Source organism: Opisthorchis viverrini (genome assembly GCF_000715545.1).
Source record: "Opisthorchis viverrini unplaced genomic scaffold opera_v5_115, whole genome shotgun sequence".
NCBI lineage: Eukaryota > Metazoa > Platyhelminthes > Trematoda > Opisthorchiida > Opisthorchiidae > Opisthorchis > Opisthorchis viverrini.
Genome location: NW_008751773.1, coordinates 1,401,210 through 1,417,864, shown reverse-complemented (window position 1 = coordinate 1,417,864; position 16,655 = coordinate 1,401,210). Strand labels below are relative to the sequence as shown.

At 46.1% G+C, this 16,655-nt stretch overlaps 1 protein-coding gene across 1 annotated transcript in view; it reads right to left on the bottom strand.

Annotated features, from left to right (window-relative positions):
- T265_13910 (hypothetical protein) overlaps window positions 1–7,607 on the bottom strand; it is a gene marked incomplete at both ends in the record, with an annotated part of 10,078 nt that extends 2,471 nt beyond the window's left edge. Inside the window, 5 exons of the mRNA XM_009171078.1 lie at window positions 733–870; window positions 3,550–3,831; window positions 6,941–7,183; window positions 7,228–7,469; window positions 7,508–7,607. Of these exons, the coding sequence (XP_009169342.1) occupies window positions 733–870; window positions 3,550–3,831; window positions 6,941–7,183; window positions 7,228–7,469; window positions 7,508–7,607 (1,005 nt within the window). The remainder of the gene's footprint in view (window positions 1–732; window positions 871–3,549; window positions 3,832–6,940; window positions 7,184–7,227; window positions 7,470–7,507) is intronic.
- Window positions 7,608–16,655: the final 9,048 nt, after the last annotated feature.

Here is a 16,655-nt window from a genome sequence, read left to right as displayed (position 1 = left end):
CATACTTTGAGCACTGACTGGCAGCTCATTTTGATATATACATATATATATATATATATATATATATATATAGGATCAAAGACCCCAAAGACCTAGGAGCAAGAAGAGTACATCTATTTAGTCAGAGCGGTAGAATGTTGGCTACCGTTTTACCTTCAGCAACCGCCAAGGTAAAACACACCTACAAAGTGATCCCCAATATAGACCTATCAGAAGGGAGGTACTTCCCGCCATATTTCCAGTCTCTAGAGAGACCTTTCTAAACCCTACGGCCGTGCTCCCAGGACAGTCTTGCCCTCGAAAAGCCACAGATCTGATTATCTACGAGCAAACACACCGAAAACCGCATTTTCGGGAAAATGATAGCAATTTTGAAAGGCTCAGGTCAACAAGCCAATAGATGCTTAATTGATGCTGAACCCAGTTAAACCAGCCAAAACAGATTCGTATTTGAGTATTGGAAAGGACAGCTAGAGTTCTTCATTCTCAAGGCTGACGCTTGATTCGAACACCGGTAACCCGCTGATAGCAAACAGGAAAATAGCCTGGACGGCAATATATTAATAAAAGCTAACTCTTGATGACCATACATGAATGGGGAAACAGTAATAGAGGAGGAGCCCAGAGAATAGGGACCCAGTGTATAGCTTGGGGAAGACGATCAAGAATAAAGTGCCCGCACTACTGAAGCCCAGTGACCAGACGTTGCAGCTGAAGTCACACAGAACGTACCTTTTTCTTCTTCGCTAACAAAAGCTTCTGTCGCATCATATCGTTCTGCATCTCCGACAACGACCGACTCAAATTTTCTTTCTCTATCCGTTTGGCCTCCAGCTCTGAAGCTGTCTGATCGAATTGTTGCTGCAAAGTCTGGAACAAATGAAATAATTCACGAAGCTGTTCGATCATGGATAAAGCAAACGATTTCATACAGTGTTTGAACTTTTAACTGCCACTTAATAGACTGGTCAAACAAGTACCTTCCACAAATGCAGCTCAACGGTAACACTTGCTATATTGAAAAAGTAGAAAATTAGCATAATTAGACGGGGTCTGTTGGGTGGTGGCGGACAGAATCGTCACCACACTTGTAGAGTTTATACTCTGACCTAATCGCCCAACCGACCGAGTGCATTTGCAAGATGTGAAATTTGCAGTGAACGAAACCAAGAGATGGAAAAAAATAGTTCTGAAAAGGAACACATGAGACACCTGAGTCGATGAATACTGTGGTTATGCCAGGCAAAAAAGGGTGTGATAGCGGAAAAGCTACAAACGTCATGCTGAGCGGACGTCAGGCCACCTTGATCCTCTCCCTACCTCTGCGTGTGTGCACGTATGAAGGTGAGTCGAATTCCGCAAAAGGAACTGTGCTCAGCATCTTCTTGAAAACCCCCGAATAAACCTACTTACCTTGCCATTTACAACGAATTTCGAGAGATCCACGTGGATTGCCTCGCATTCCTTAGAAGAAAACTATATTGCTGAACATGCTTAATTGCACAGTTTAAGACCCGTTTTGCTGTACCAGGTTTACAATACGTTGTTCATGTTTGGACGATGCGTTCTAACAGCGCGCACGGCTACTCGCGGTTCGGAGGACACCAGGTAACATAATGACTTCTTGTACCCAAAGTTGACGTTGACAGTGGACTAATCACGATCCGCGAACATCTGTTTGAATGGATTATCATTAGCTCTCTTTGTGGCAGGAACACGAAATTCCTCGCCCAGGTGGTGTTCACTGTCATTAGGTCGTCTAGTATGTGATTTGAATTCACCAACTAGAACTGTAATACGCGTAACTTTTATCTGTCGTAGAACGTTCGAAGGTTCGTGATAGAAGTCACCTTTGTTTGTTGAAGCGTACGCAGAGACCACGAATAAGTTACATATCTTAACCCACTTCTAGTCGCGCAGCGCGCAACCTGTTGCTGAGAGGAATTCATTCCACCGGAGCATGTGACTTTTGAGGTCAGGGCGATTCCTACACGGTAGACAGTACCAGACTCTGCACTAGGATCACGGGGTACCCAGTAGTTCGAGTGAGATCTTTGCATGGTGGGGCCACACAGGCGTGTTTCTGCCACATTTAAACTTTCTGTCCTCACAGCTCCTTGTACGAATGCCCGTCTGGCTGCTGTATTTTCGTCCTGCTGGCATGGTTGAACCTTGAAAAAGGCAGTTCAACCTGGTGCAGCATTCACAGCTGATGAAGTCGTCCGACGACGGATTCACACGGATGCCCAATACTTTTGATCAACTCTGATCAACTGCCCGTAGGGCAGTTAGATCAAGTATCCATTAGCTTCGGAATCATACGCCTCCGGGATTCAGCATCATCTCACGATCCTATCTCCTTCTGTTAAGATGTCGGCTTGCTTCGGCCACTTCACACCAGGGGATCGGCTGACTTCACTAACCCCAATCCAAATATTCTCGGCCTGAGTTGGCACTGGGGAAGCCCATATCTTCATCAGGCGAAATCTGGGATGGGCCGCGTACCGGTTCCATTATACGGCCATAGGCGTTTTCAAAAGCTGCCTTGGGATTTTCAGACTTTCTTCACTGTTGCAGTATATTTTGTACTTAATACATGAGAGTTTTACAGTTACATGTGTCATACACAAACCCCTCAGTCAGCCCTCGATGTTTCAGCCCCAATGTGTGAACGGCTACGTAGTCATGTTAAAGTGCCATGTCATTCTACCCAATCGTGGAGATGGCCGACAATACAAAATATTCTAATGCACGAATGCACACATCAAGGGTCATAGATATCGTTCAGTATCTCCAATTTAAGCGTCCGGCAGACTGAGAAACTTCCGCGATCTAGCTTGAGGACTGCGGCGTTATTTCTGCAGGCGTAGTGGCTTCCTTTTATGGCATCAACAGACGTCATCCAGTTCACCTCGAGATATTGACTTCCACCAAGAGCCAAAGGACTATAAAAGCTTAACGAGTATTTCAAGTGACACGAATCACACAACAGGATGAGTTGATATATTACCGACAGGAACGTTCGGTGCATTCTGTCAAAGTGTAGGTTTGCTTTGAATTTGAAACAAACTGAAAGTTTCGCACACGCCCCTGAGTATTTCCAGCCTCTATGTGACCACATGAGTTGGAGGGGGGTAACGTAGGAGGCTGAGGTCTCGATGGGTTGAGGAAAACACTGATGTCCTGTCAGCAACCTACGCAAGGAGGGTAAAATTATAAATACCCGGTCGACAAATTTATTAAGCTGCTATGACCGCACATAGTTGTCATGCAGACAGAACTAATGGGCTATTGCGTGGCTTCAGGTGAAGAGCTTGGCAAACCGATGTGACCCATAATTTTGCCACACCGAACTTCAGGGTTCCCCAGTTGTTCCTTTAGGAACAAACCAAGTTACCAAGGTAACTCATAGTATGTCGAGAACTTCGAGGTGATGGACAGGGCACACAGAACAAAACGAAAGGCAAAACAATCCTGCAAAAGCAAGCCAACACCTCTAGAGTCAGGACAAATGGATTTGAGGGTTACCGACGAGAAAGTACCACTCACCTTTACCTGCTGTTTGAGGGATACGTATTTGTCAAGCAGGACATAAAAATCGTCTAAGTTAAGCTTGTCCAAAAGTGCCTCGTAGTGGTGAAACTCAGTAGTTCTTTCGAACAGATTGGTCCGCCTCTCAAACAGCACATGCATTTCCACTTCAACTTCATCCAATTGGGCTTTGATCTTCGGAATGAAGCGAGTGAGGGAATCCACGTTCTCTAAAATGTTTTTACTCGATTTTTCACATTCCGCCTCCAGTTCGGCATTCTCCAGTCGCAATCTATCCGTCTAAAACGGAACGAGACAGCACATACTAAAAGGGTTTCCTACGAGACACCAAAAGATATCCTTAGTTCAAGTTACCTCAACCAGAGGACAGACAGAGACCTTGCGTTATAATTCCACTGAATGAAAAGAAACTCTCCAAAACTTCGGAGAATAGAGGAAAATGTTGGTAGCTCAAGTAGCGTTGGTGGTTGGTATAAACACCAATCCATCGCCACGCACCGCGCTCTAACAGCGCACTGATGATGTCACCTCGATTGGTGATGAAACGTTTGCCTAGCTCAGCGAACAAACCGACGACCAACTTCGGCAAATGGGAGTATTTGGAAATGGACGCTCAGTGTTGGGGTTAGGCAGTGAACCACATTCGAAAATATGTGGGAAATGTAGATACTTTGGGGACAACCAAAAAACAACTGATGTTCAGGAGAATTGGTGTTCAGTTTCTCAGGTAAGGTTTCGAAGTAAGAATTGGGAATACATCAGAACCAAGTGTTTTGGAGGTCTGACAGAGAGCGGCCATCGAAGGTAACGGGAGACAGGTTGGTGGGGACAAGGGAGAATTTCTGAGATGTGAGAACTACTTGTAAAACGGGTGAACCTTTTCGTTATCCCCATCAGGGGGGGGGAGGATTCTGGACTGATATATGAAGCGAATTTGGGAAACGAGCAGAAATTGCGGTTACTGCCTTAGCCGGACTCCAGGATGACCAACCGTCTTCCGGCTACTGAGCGTTTTCGGTGGTTGCAAACACCGACCCATCGCTACGCTCCATAACGACGCACTGATGATGTCACCTTGATTGGCGATGAAACGTGTACGATCAAACTGCCCAGCTCGGAGAAAAAAACAAAGACCATCTACGCTACCTGAGCTAGGAACATTCTCCTCTACAGCGAATGAATCTGTGATGGTCTGATGCTGGTCACATGACCACCAACATCTGTGTGGATGAAATAGAATAGGTACACCGAATAACGGTAGCTGCGACAGCGGAAAACGCAGAGTTCTGGAGTGGGGTAGGATTGATAAACTTATTCACAAGTGAAGCCCAACAAAGGAATAGACGACAGGTCATTCTGATTAACCCAACAAAAGCGTTTGTTACGTGTTAAAGGAACTGACTGTTGATCAGTTCGCCGAGCTTGATAATCGGCTAGCAAACTTTTCAGTACCACATGAGGAGGCAATGTGAGTGCACAGTTAGGTAGGACGTCTAAGTTCATCAGATGAGCGGCCTGGTGACCTGTTCAACTGGAACTAAGGATGTAGTGACAACGATTGTTGTATTTTGAGGCCTTACATAGATAACCGATTGTCCCTAATTACCACTGGGCTCAAATGCAGCATGCATTGTTGCACTATCCGGACAACCATGGATTCAGATTCACCTCATAACCATTGGTCCTCAGCACAGAGGTGCTATGTTTCACTGTCACTCTCTCTGGACCCAAGCACATCGGTTCTGATCACGCTCTGATCCGGTGGGAGTTTCGGCTGTTGCCCGGGAGACCCATAAAAAGCTCCCGATTCAGCCACCCAAAAACTTTCCGATCCACAGGGTCCACACCAGTATCAATCTACCCTAAGCAAACCTTTGAAAGCCGAATCTTCAGTCTCTTTGAAATCTTAGCATAATTCAATCGGAAGGGTTATTAGACGTTAGTCGAAGCACGGTCCGCGTGTGGATGGAGAAACCTGGTGAAATCACAGGGTTCTAGAAATGGAGAAAGCAAGGACAATTAGGAATGTCCGGAAGCTGTCTCACCTGATACACAAAACTGGTATTAGTGCACTCACCAAAGATTATATTGGAGACTCAATACACAGCAAGAACGAACGTCTTGAGCGCTGGTCGTCAGTCCCTGTACCCACGTGTTTCAACACACAACCCAACCATCCTCAAAGACGGTGGTGAATTTCTTTCTTTTGCCATGGCTAGATTTTCTAAAATTAAATTAGCAATACGTCCCAACGATTCGAGGCCACTCAAAAACGCCTGTGAAACGAATACCTCAACCATAATAAGTATGGGCCTTACTCCAGCTGTAACACGACCACCGGCTTCAATAGTAGTGCGATGTTTGACGCTATCATCCGAAACGCAAGTCCGCAAGCATGAGAAAAATTTTTCGGTAAGGTAGGGGATGTACTTATGACTCCGTACTATGTTAATTTCTTTAGCAGCGTCCCAAATACCTTCAACTAGACAGGGCAGCCTTCGACTCCATCGATACGTTTGTTCAACTGAATAGACCTAAAACCCAGAAAACCCTCAGTCTGTGAATGAACCTCAAATAATTTATTCCTACATGTTTGGTCGCATTAGGGTTTACAATGAACTACCCAAAGGCTTTCCCACGACTAGGGTTTGTCAGAGATTTCCCCTCCCCTCATTTTTGTTCAATTATACCATTGACATCATCATGAGTCGTACTTCAATGGACCGCGAAACAGGTTGCTGAAAGCACATTTACAGAAAGATCGATAGACAGAGTATGTCAATGACGTTATTTGACAACAACGGCAAGCAGTTTGCACCCTCAAAGTTCACGCTGTTATCTCGGTTTCCCAATCCCATGTACCCCTTCGAGACTTTAGAATGCGATATAACTGGTAGCTGGAGGTCAGAGAGATTGTTTTAACTGAACCGGCCGTATAATTTACATGGTAAAGTTTGCTTTCTTTGCAGTTTGGAGATTCGAACAACCCGGTTCTGTCATCAATGAAAAATATATTGGACTGCTATCCATAATGACTAGAACAGAATCATGGCAAAGCTGAGGTGATTTTTGTGTTGTTGAAGGATGTGAAGTAGAATTTGAGTAAGAAAACAGGAAGCCAACGAAAAGACACTACGTCCTTCAAAAACTTCCACGAGATAAGTCGTAGAGTTAGCAATCAGAAGAAGCAAGTATGGTTTCACGGGAAGCATCAGGTACACCTGATCCGGACGATAAAAAGCATCGTAACATCTGGAGCCCAAAAGCCTCGTGGTCCAATTAGTGTTGGTGATGACGCCCTCACATGTTTGCCTCAAAAAAAACCGACAGCAATTGGAATAAGTCAAAACAGGTAACCTAGTGACCACAGGAAACTATAATAACTTACGTTCTCGACCCTTCTCGACAGGTCATCCTGCATCGAGCTCACTTGCTGTCTTAGACCTGAATGTTCATTGTCCAGCTTCCGATAACGGGAAGTGGCTTCCTCACAGTGGATCTTCACCTTTCTGATTGCCTCCTGTAGAGCCATGATTTCGGCTTGCCTGGTGGTGAACTCATCTTCTCGCTTGCTGACTAGGTTGCACAGTTCTGAGTATCGATTCTTTCTGGCAATGGCACCTTTGTATATCTATTAGGACAAAGTAACTGGTAAACAACCTAGTGCGAAATTACTTCGTCTGCAACTTTGAAATGAGACTTGAACTGCAAAAAGCACAAGACGCAAGAAAAGAAATCGATCCATTTTTTCCGGTCTCGGGATTCGCTCAAGTCACTGAAAGAAAACAACTGGGGGAACTGCAGTTCGGACACGATGCGATTCATCAGTTTCAACATAAATGCCGGGATAAATTGTGTGGGAGGCATATCAAAATAGATAGTGATCAGTTGCCACATGATCTCGTCCATTTTTTCCGCTGATAGGAAACAAGATGGTCATACAATGAACGCTTACACTTGTTGAGTACGTCGGCTGCCACATCCCGATTAGTGGCGACAGAGATACCACGCAAAATCTCACCGACTGACAAGGTGGTCACTGGAAAATATGAGTCCTATGAAAAAGGCACCCACTTCTTGAACCTCCAAGTGATTCGTAACTGGAAAAGCAAACAACATGTGAAGAATATAGGCACGGGGACAGTGGTCTTAAACAATGTGTACTAGCTACCATCAAGAAAAGGGCGTTACGCAAGTAGATCTTTCGTAGAATTAATATTTTTACCATAAATGTGGGCCAAAAACAGACATAGAGCAAATTTGACCGAACTCTGCTGGTTGCTCGCTGTTGTCACATGTAGAGTTTTCTCACAGCCGCCTGCTGACTTGCGATCCGATTTCAGTGTTGTATTGGCTGGCAGGAGACTCACCAAGCATGTATAATATTCAACCGTTTTAAACACTTGGCCAAAAGATGAGTGCAATTAGGAGTTACGATCAGTCTCTTGCATTGGATTCACACTTTTTTCATTAGAAAACTAATTCATAACGGTTTGCTTTCATTGTCAGGCAGTCTAAAATCTTCCGCATGGATGAAATATCACCTCATGTCAGAACAATATCATCAACATATTCCAATTTTTGAACCCTGGTAAAAGTTTCACTTCGCTGCCCATTCCACCCTTGCTTGTCTCTGTAATTGACAGAACAGTGTCGCTGACTCGATATTCAGACCACTACATGTGATAACATTGTTGACATGAAGTTTGCAGACGATATAGTTTGAAATTTTCAAAGGAGGAATGTGCGTTGATGCTATTTGAGGTCGGCCAGGGTCAAAATCATACAAAAGTGCTTCAGATCCATAAAGTGTAACGTATAGTCTCCGAAAATATCCCTTAAAATTTCAGGAGAATCACTGGGAATTGTGGAGAATTTTGCATACCTCGTAGTTGTATCAGCTCTGGCGGAAATGTGCCCGATGAAGACAATGTACGAATCTCAAAGTCCCGAATAAATTTTGCTAATTTGCGTCACTTGCGGCATCAAAAAGGCATACCACTAGATCGTAAAGGTCGCGTGTATCAGGATAGAGCAACGGCTGCGTTGTTAGTGGTTGCGGTACGTGGCCTCTGAGGACAGATGACGCAAGGCGTCTTCAGGTTTTTGACCACCGACGTCTCAAAAGTGTTGCTGGCTCTGGATGGCGTCCACGGATTAGTAACGAGATAGGTATAAAACTGGTGTTTGGTTATGCAGCAGGTACTTCAATCGCGGAAAACCACCAGCACCATCAAGTGCGGTGGCTCGGCCATGTTCTAAGCATGCCGAAACATCGTCTACCGAGATGAGTGCTGTCCTCTGTGCCCCCTTCAGGATGGCGTGAACGTATGACTTCGCAGAAGTGAAAGAGATCACGAAGAGTTTTGGTGTTGTACGCCTTCCAGGATGAGGTCGCCGTGACCCCGCCCGCGGTTGGATGGAGGCATCGCAAGAAATGGCGGCTGTTCGAGGTCAGTGGCGTTCGTGCTGTGGGTCTCATTTCAGATTGTCCACACCTCAGAATGCTCGACACAGGCCAGCACTAGGTCTCCTCCCTCGCCCACTCTTTTGCTTTTCGCTCCGAAGCTTCGAATAAAATTAACTGTACGGAAGTGGAACATCAGTGTCAACGCTGGTGTTGCTTTCTCTGATGATGATGAAGGCTGAGTAGTTAATCCATCGTGGGAAATCTCCTTCACCTAAAACCATCTGGCGTGCCTCAGAATTGCAAATCTGATGTAACCACCAGACCTTGCCAATGATTCGGAGACACGTTTAAACACTGACAACTCTCGTACGTAATCTAAGCACATCGCCGAGAAGCAGTACTTTACATTTTGCAGGTGTGAAACGCATATCTAACTGTGCGGTAGGATTATTTAGGTTAGTTAAAACAACTTGCATCTTTGAAGGCAATACCGCCTACACACTCAATGTGGGCGCCGAAAAATTCGATCCCCGAGGTTTCAGAGATAGGCAGAGAAATTTCAACCGGCATTTCAATAACAAAGATGTAATGGAATGTTGAAAGACGGCAGTCTTGTCTTACACTAATGGATGTGGCGAACTAAGTTGACAGCTCACTTTATACCCATACGCGCCCACAGAAGTTTGCATGCAGTGAATCCAGAGAAGATAAATATTTAGACAGGACACGCTTGATCGCCAGGTACCGCCTTAGTTTCTGACGATCCGCAAAGTCAAAAGCGTCTTCCTACCAACAAAAAAGATAACCGTTAAACTTCTGAGGAAAGCGCTGTTCGTAAACCTGTCTCACGGTAAAGATATGGCAAACACACCTTCGGCCACGGGAAACCCAGCTTGTCTTTCCCAGCAATTATTATTATTATTATCAGCTATAAGGATTGCGTATCTTTCGCACAGTGGTTTTAGTTGTCACAATTTTGTCCACCAACGACTTGGGGAAGGGATAGGTAGCTGCGCGTCGGAGACGGGAGCTGACAAATTGGTGCGTAAATACAGGTCTGTCAGTGGACTTTTAAGTGGAAGGATTGGGAAGGGAGCCATGCATTGAAAACAATAGCTTGGATGAACGAGCGCCCTTGAGGGAGCGACTGGGTCATGTCTGATAATGTCTCTAAACATTGATGTGGCTCATCTCGGAGTATCCATCCAGGGAGACGGCAATAACCAGTACAGCTGAGTTTGCAGGTAATGGCTTTCAAACTTCGCTGACTCGTCTCAACCCTTCGCATGGCTCTGCAAAAAGAACCCTTCGAGGACGTTGGTCGAATGGCATACGGAGCCAGCGCAACCTACGCAGTGTAGTCAGTTCGTCTATCGTGAGTGAGTTATTTCTTCCGAATACCATTCGACGTGTTTCAGCACTGCTGAAATACCACACTCGGACAGTGCTCCTAAGACAATGATGGTCAAACACTGAAAGTCTTTTGAAGTCCTCGGCGCGCAGCAGCCAAATTTCTGACCCGTATAGTCATATGGATCACAATACAGCATTGTAAATAAATAAACTGTCCAGCTTTAGCACCCTTTTCGGTGCCCAGCTGCCATACCACCCGAGGGAAGCACGAAGGCTGGGATACCGCCAGGTTGTCCAAGTCTAGACAGGGGAAGTCGAGAGGCAGAGGTCAGGTTCGAACCACGGACCTCCCCGTCAGTAAATTCGCGTTCTAACCACTTGAGCCATCTCGCCAGCATTGTAAACTAGACCACTGACGGATAAGATGGTGTCAAACCTACGCCACATGTGACGCAGGTTCACGAGACCTGCTCTGACCTTCCTAGTCCGGACTGAAATATCATCTTTCGCGAGACCACCAAAACCGATGCAGTTGCCCCAGAAGACAAACTGGTCTACCACCTCAAGCGGCTCATCCGCAAGCATAAGCTAAGGGTTTGACCCTGCCCAGTCTTGCAATAACACTTTACACTTTGCCGGTGTGAAGCATGTTCCATAATATGAGACAGAATCAGCCATATTATTTGATATTCTTTGCATCAACACGACATCAGATTCAAGAATAGCTGCCATCTGCGTATTCGACATCTGTGAGCGGATATCCCGGGAGAAATTCGACCTCACAGGCAATAAAGGCTGATGGTGAGTCTTCCATAACCCTATCAATGACGAAGTTGAAGAGGAGAGGTGAAAGAGGACAGACTAGTCTGACATCACTTGATGTGGGGAATTCAGACGACAGCTTACATCGACTCCCATACGGTCGCGGGAGTTTGGGTACAGCGCCTTAAAGAGGGTCAAGAATTTATAGGGGGCATCTTTGCTCCAGACACTGAAATAGTGCCTGGCGGTCCACAGAGTCAAAGGCAACTTTCAGATCAAGGAAGACAACCAGTGTTGTTTGCTGGGAGGAGTATCGCTGTTCCAGAGTCTGTCGGCAGGTAAAGATGGAATCGATGCGTCCTCTTGCAAGATGGATACGCCTCTCCGTGTGTTCAGAAAACCGATAAAAAATAAGACCAGAGGGGACTTTCGATGTCGCAGTTACTAGCCTGATGCCACGGTGGTTTTCACACAGCGTCCGCGTAACCTTTTTGAAGACTGGAATAACTGACGACATCCTCCACTCTGCAGGAACTTTGTTTTTGTTCAGTATGGCACCAATAAGCTTTGGTAGATGGGTCACCAGGGCTTCTCCGTCTACTTTGAAGAGGGCTGGATAGAGACCGTCCGGTCCTGATGTCTTCTCACGTCTCAGTAAAAAACATTCAGCTGGCCAAAATTTCTGTGCCTAACTGCCATGCCACCCGAAGGAAGCACGAGGGCTGGGATACTGCCAGGTTACCCAAACCTAGGCAGAGGAAGTCAAGAGGCATAGATCGGGTTCCAACCACCAGTCTTCCGGTCCGTAAATTCGAGCTACTACTGAGCCATCTCGCCCCCACAAGTTTCAGTACGTAGGTTATTTCTTCTTTCGACGGGCGATTAAGGTTTGCGTTCTATTCGTTCGTATGCACTATCTCCACAAGCTGAACTGCAGGAGGCCAGCTAAATTGTTCTTCGAAATGTTTGGTCCATCTTTCCAGTCGACGTTTTTGCGAGTGAATTAATTAGCCACCTTTTTCACTTATAGTTCTACTGACCGCTGCTCCCCTAGGGCCAGTCGAGCGTATCAGTTGGTATAAGGCACTGCTGTTTCCGATAACAAAAGCCTTCTCCATCTCCCGAGCTTTCTATATTCACCAGACCTCTCGGTCATTTCTTAAGCTCTTCACTATTTGGTTTGAAGGATTTACGCGCGCCGTCATACTTGTTGCCTGCTGGTATGGATTTTCTGGCATCAACTATGGATAGTGATCTCGTCGACATCCAGCGGTCTTGTGGTAGCATCAGAGAAGTCGGACAGACAGCACCGAACACAGCTAACATAGCTCCTTTCACATTTTGCCACACTCCATCCACAAGCTCACTGTCAGTACGGTATGAGTTTACTGCAGAGTTGCTGGGCTAGCTCAGATCGATATCATTGAGCTATGATAGTTTTTCGAAGAGTATGGATTGGCACGCTTCTTGCTGACTTACAACGGCCTGAGGGAAAATGAACTGTCAGGCACGCACTAGGATGTGATCGGAATCAAGTGGTGTGTCTCAGAAGTAAAGGCAGTCTTCAATTGTAACTCTCCATCGGTGGCTGATCCAACTGGGTCCACGGTTGAGTCGCAGTTGGTGTCCGCCGGGTTACGCAGTGTAAACGTTAATACTGAAAGTTCATACCGGTCAGAAACAGTTGATGATCAGCATACAATTGAGAAAATCTATCTACGTTGTCTGTACGGCGAGCACCGATTTCGAATCGACCGCTAAATGTGATTCCAAGGAGCTGAATTGAGCATTCATATCATCCGCAAGCATCACGATGTCAGTGGTTCTTGCTAGGATGTGATCGGAATCAAGTGGTGTGTCTCAGAAGTAAAGGCAGTCTTCAATTGTAACTCTCCATCGGTGGCTGATCCAACTGGGTCCACGGTTGAGTCGCAGTTGGTTGGTGTCCGGTTACGCAGTGTAAACGTTAATACTGAAAGTTCATACCGGTCAGAAACAGTTGATGATCAGCATACAATTGAGAAAATCTATCTACGTTGTCTGTACGGCGAGCACCGATTTCGAATCGACCGCTAAATGTGATTCCAAGGAGCTGAATTGAGCATTCATATCATCCGCAAGCATCACGATGTCAGTGGTTCTTGATTGTTTAATGAGCCCGAATAACTCTCGATAGAAAGTATCCTTCTCAGCGTCAGAACGACTGTCCGCTGAGGTATAAGCCGACACTACAAACAGGCACCGCTTTTTATGCCAAGAGGCGTTGAGCTCGGTTGAGATGGATAACCGGACGGCGCAAAGATGACTTTTCACTGGGATCTAATCAAGCAAAGTGCGTTCAGTTCTGAGGCTGAGTACAACTCCCACGCCGTATACTCCATGAGTTATCAAATCTGCATCACCGGACATATGGAGGGAGAAATGTGAAAGACCTGAGTTTGTCCTTGTATACCCACGCTTGGGTCTTCAGTACGTGTCTCTGAGACACAGCATACATCGATTTTAGAGAATATAAGGTTTCAGCAAGCATTGCCTGTTTGCTAATTTGACACTACGAACGTTAAAAGGTCTTATATACAGAGGATCTCGTGGACTTAGAACGTTATTCTGTTTATTGTTAATAGACAGCGAGGGGCGTAAGGCCATTCGGTCAGATAACTGACAGTCAAGTGCCCCAGTGACGTTTGCTTGGGGAAGAGGTTGGGGAGGGACATCGATGGACACCGAACTGCGCGTGCAAATGATGCTTCCCGGTTGCCCAGGCCAAGTAAGGGCGTTTGATTGAGGTACCCCACCTTGAGCATTTGAATCAAAAGTTTGACCCACAAGGCAGTGGGAGGACGTATATTTTCATTCGGGGACTCTGCCCCTAGCCTCTGACTCGAAAGTCTGACCCGCGAGGCGGCGGACCCTGACCGGAGCCAGTGGCTCAACAGTCTGACCTGCTCGGCTGCAACGGGTTGGCCTAACCAGAGGGCGTTACTGAGGCATTACTGTCTCATCCGTCATACGTCTGCGCACAGCAGGTGTCTTTTGAGCAGCATCTGACTCTTTGGTTTTAAAAATGTTTCGACCGCACTAAATAATGCACCGGCGGTCACGGTTAAACGTTGGACGATCAAAGTGTGCAGTTTTGGGGGCAAACATTTTCTAACCCGTCCTTCCTCGGGGGAAGGCAGCATCGCTGCTTCAATGAATATGGACATGCTGGACATCTGAGGGAAAGACTTTACTGCCTTAACACTCCTATCGCAGAGGGCAGTAAGGCTACCTCCAGACCGCCTCATGGCACGTCTAATCGTAGTATGGGGTCTCGCCGCTCTTGGTCTGATTGCCCCCTTTGGCCTTCCCGGCATGGCTGCACCTTGTGGAACGAGGTTTCAGTCAGTGTAGCCCGCGAGACCATTGCGGCACTCAGGTCCGATCACCATGTCAAGGTGGTAGCTTTAGGTCGTGCACATTATCAATTAAGTCAATCAGACGTATTGAGACCAACTACGTCTTTTAATTCTAAATTTTTTTTGTCGAAAAACTTGGTGCTGCTTACGGTGACTGAGACAATCATGAGGTTTACGACCAATTTCATTTACAATGCATCGCATCCGAGTGAGTGCATAAAAGACTCAGGTCAAACTTTCCTCTACTCACTTGCTCAGAATATGTTTCGGTAGGAAGACTGCACTTAAATTTCCTTCTGCGTTAGTCGTTTTGATAACTCTTGTCCCGGTAACCAGTTAACCTGCACAAATGATGCCAGCGAATACTTTGGATGCCACGGCCGACAAGTTGATGTCACGAAAGTCTCCCCATGACGATCTTGTGCCTTTTCCATCGGTAGTCCGTTTTCCTTCGAAATCTCTAATATGGTCGCCAGATTGCTCACCAGGGCTTTGCCATCACTGAAAAGTGCAGGATGCTAGCCATGCGAGTCAGATATCCGGTTACGTTGGAATGATATCTCCCCCTGAATTTCTGTTGCTGATAGCGTGCTGGTGTCAACGTTTCACTCATGCCTGTTGGATTATTTCAGAGAATGAGCTGAAGGAAGTGAGTTGAACTACTTTGAGTGTTCATCCCACTGCTCAAGACTACGATGCTGCAAATGGATGACGATCCTTCCGTTTTTGAAGACCATTTCGCCAATAAGTCATCTATAAGTCATCTTTAATCACCTAAAATAGGCCGCGGTTGTTTTTAGCAGCAACGACCCTATAATCGTTTTGGAAGCTCGCAATCAACCAACGTTCTTTATCATTTTCCAAACTACTAACTACCCGGTGCTTCAGGGATTTGCATGGCTTATGGCGGCCTTCAGTTGATAAAAGTTCGGGCTGGTAAGAAGCGGATTTCAGCACACAACCAGAGAAGTAACTCCTCATTATCTGTACTGTGAGCATCGATCTTGAATTTATCGCCTAACTCTGCTTCTTCCGGGCATGGCCGCCCAAAAAGGATGTTCATATCACCCGTGAGAACGACATCATCTGTTCTTCTGGGTGACCGAAGCGGCCGGGACAGATCTCGATAAAACCTAACCTTCAAAACTTTAGTATGTCGGGGCGTATATTGGTACGAAAATAGACAGTGTTTACCGCAGAAAGAAGTCTCTGAAGAATGATTGGTATAGGCGCCGACAATCAATAAAAGCGGTTGTGTTCTACAGCTGTGCGCTGATTACCATCTATTTATCGCACAAACGTCAGCAATGCGTTACTTGGTACCTTCCAAATTTACTGACCGGAAGATCCGTGGTTCGAACCCGACCTCTGCCACTCGACTTCCCCTGTCTAGGCCTGGGCGACCTGGCAGTATCCCAGCCCTCGTGCCTCCTTCGTGTGGCATGACGACTAGGCACCGAAAGGGTGCTACAGCTGAACGATTTATTTATTTATTTTATTACCCTCCAAACCGTAAACAGTCGACCACTCAGGTAGGACGCGGCAATTAGCCAATGGGGATATGCATTCAAGACTGTCACTCCTTTTTTAGAGTCAGATCACGTCCCAGTTCATGACCGTTTTGCACCTCGCTTCTCAGCAATGAAGACTATTCGCTGCTATGGTATTTACTGCCTACAAGAATCGGTCGTCAAAGAAATCTATCAGCACCAGATGCCCGAAAAAAATTACGAGAGCGAACCAAATGGTCGGCCAAAGGCTGATTCGAAATCCATAACGTCGTGAATTTGACGTTTGACTGAGTGCACCTAAAAATGAGGCTACGGGCCAACACAAGCAGGATTACACGAAGATCCATGTATCTGAGTAAGGCAGGGAAGGCGGTCCTGCGGCAATTTGATTCCACAAAATCTCTGAACCGGCATCGGAACCGCAATCTCAAGACTGGTCCGGAAGGTGGTGACTAAGGAAAGCCCGAAAATGAAAGAGATGGTGATTTGAGACAGTCGAACTTTTCCAAATTATCCACAACACTGGGTTAAAAAAGACATTGCAATCCTCACAGAGGAACATGGTTCAAAGGTATATTCAAAGTCTCATCTGTTTTCGTGGAAGGAACACTTCGAAGAACAACTTAGCTGGCCCGAGTTGCTAACCTAACGACCGACGCACCAACAGCC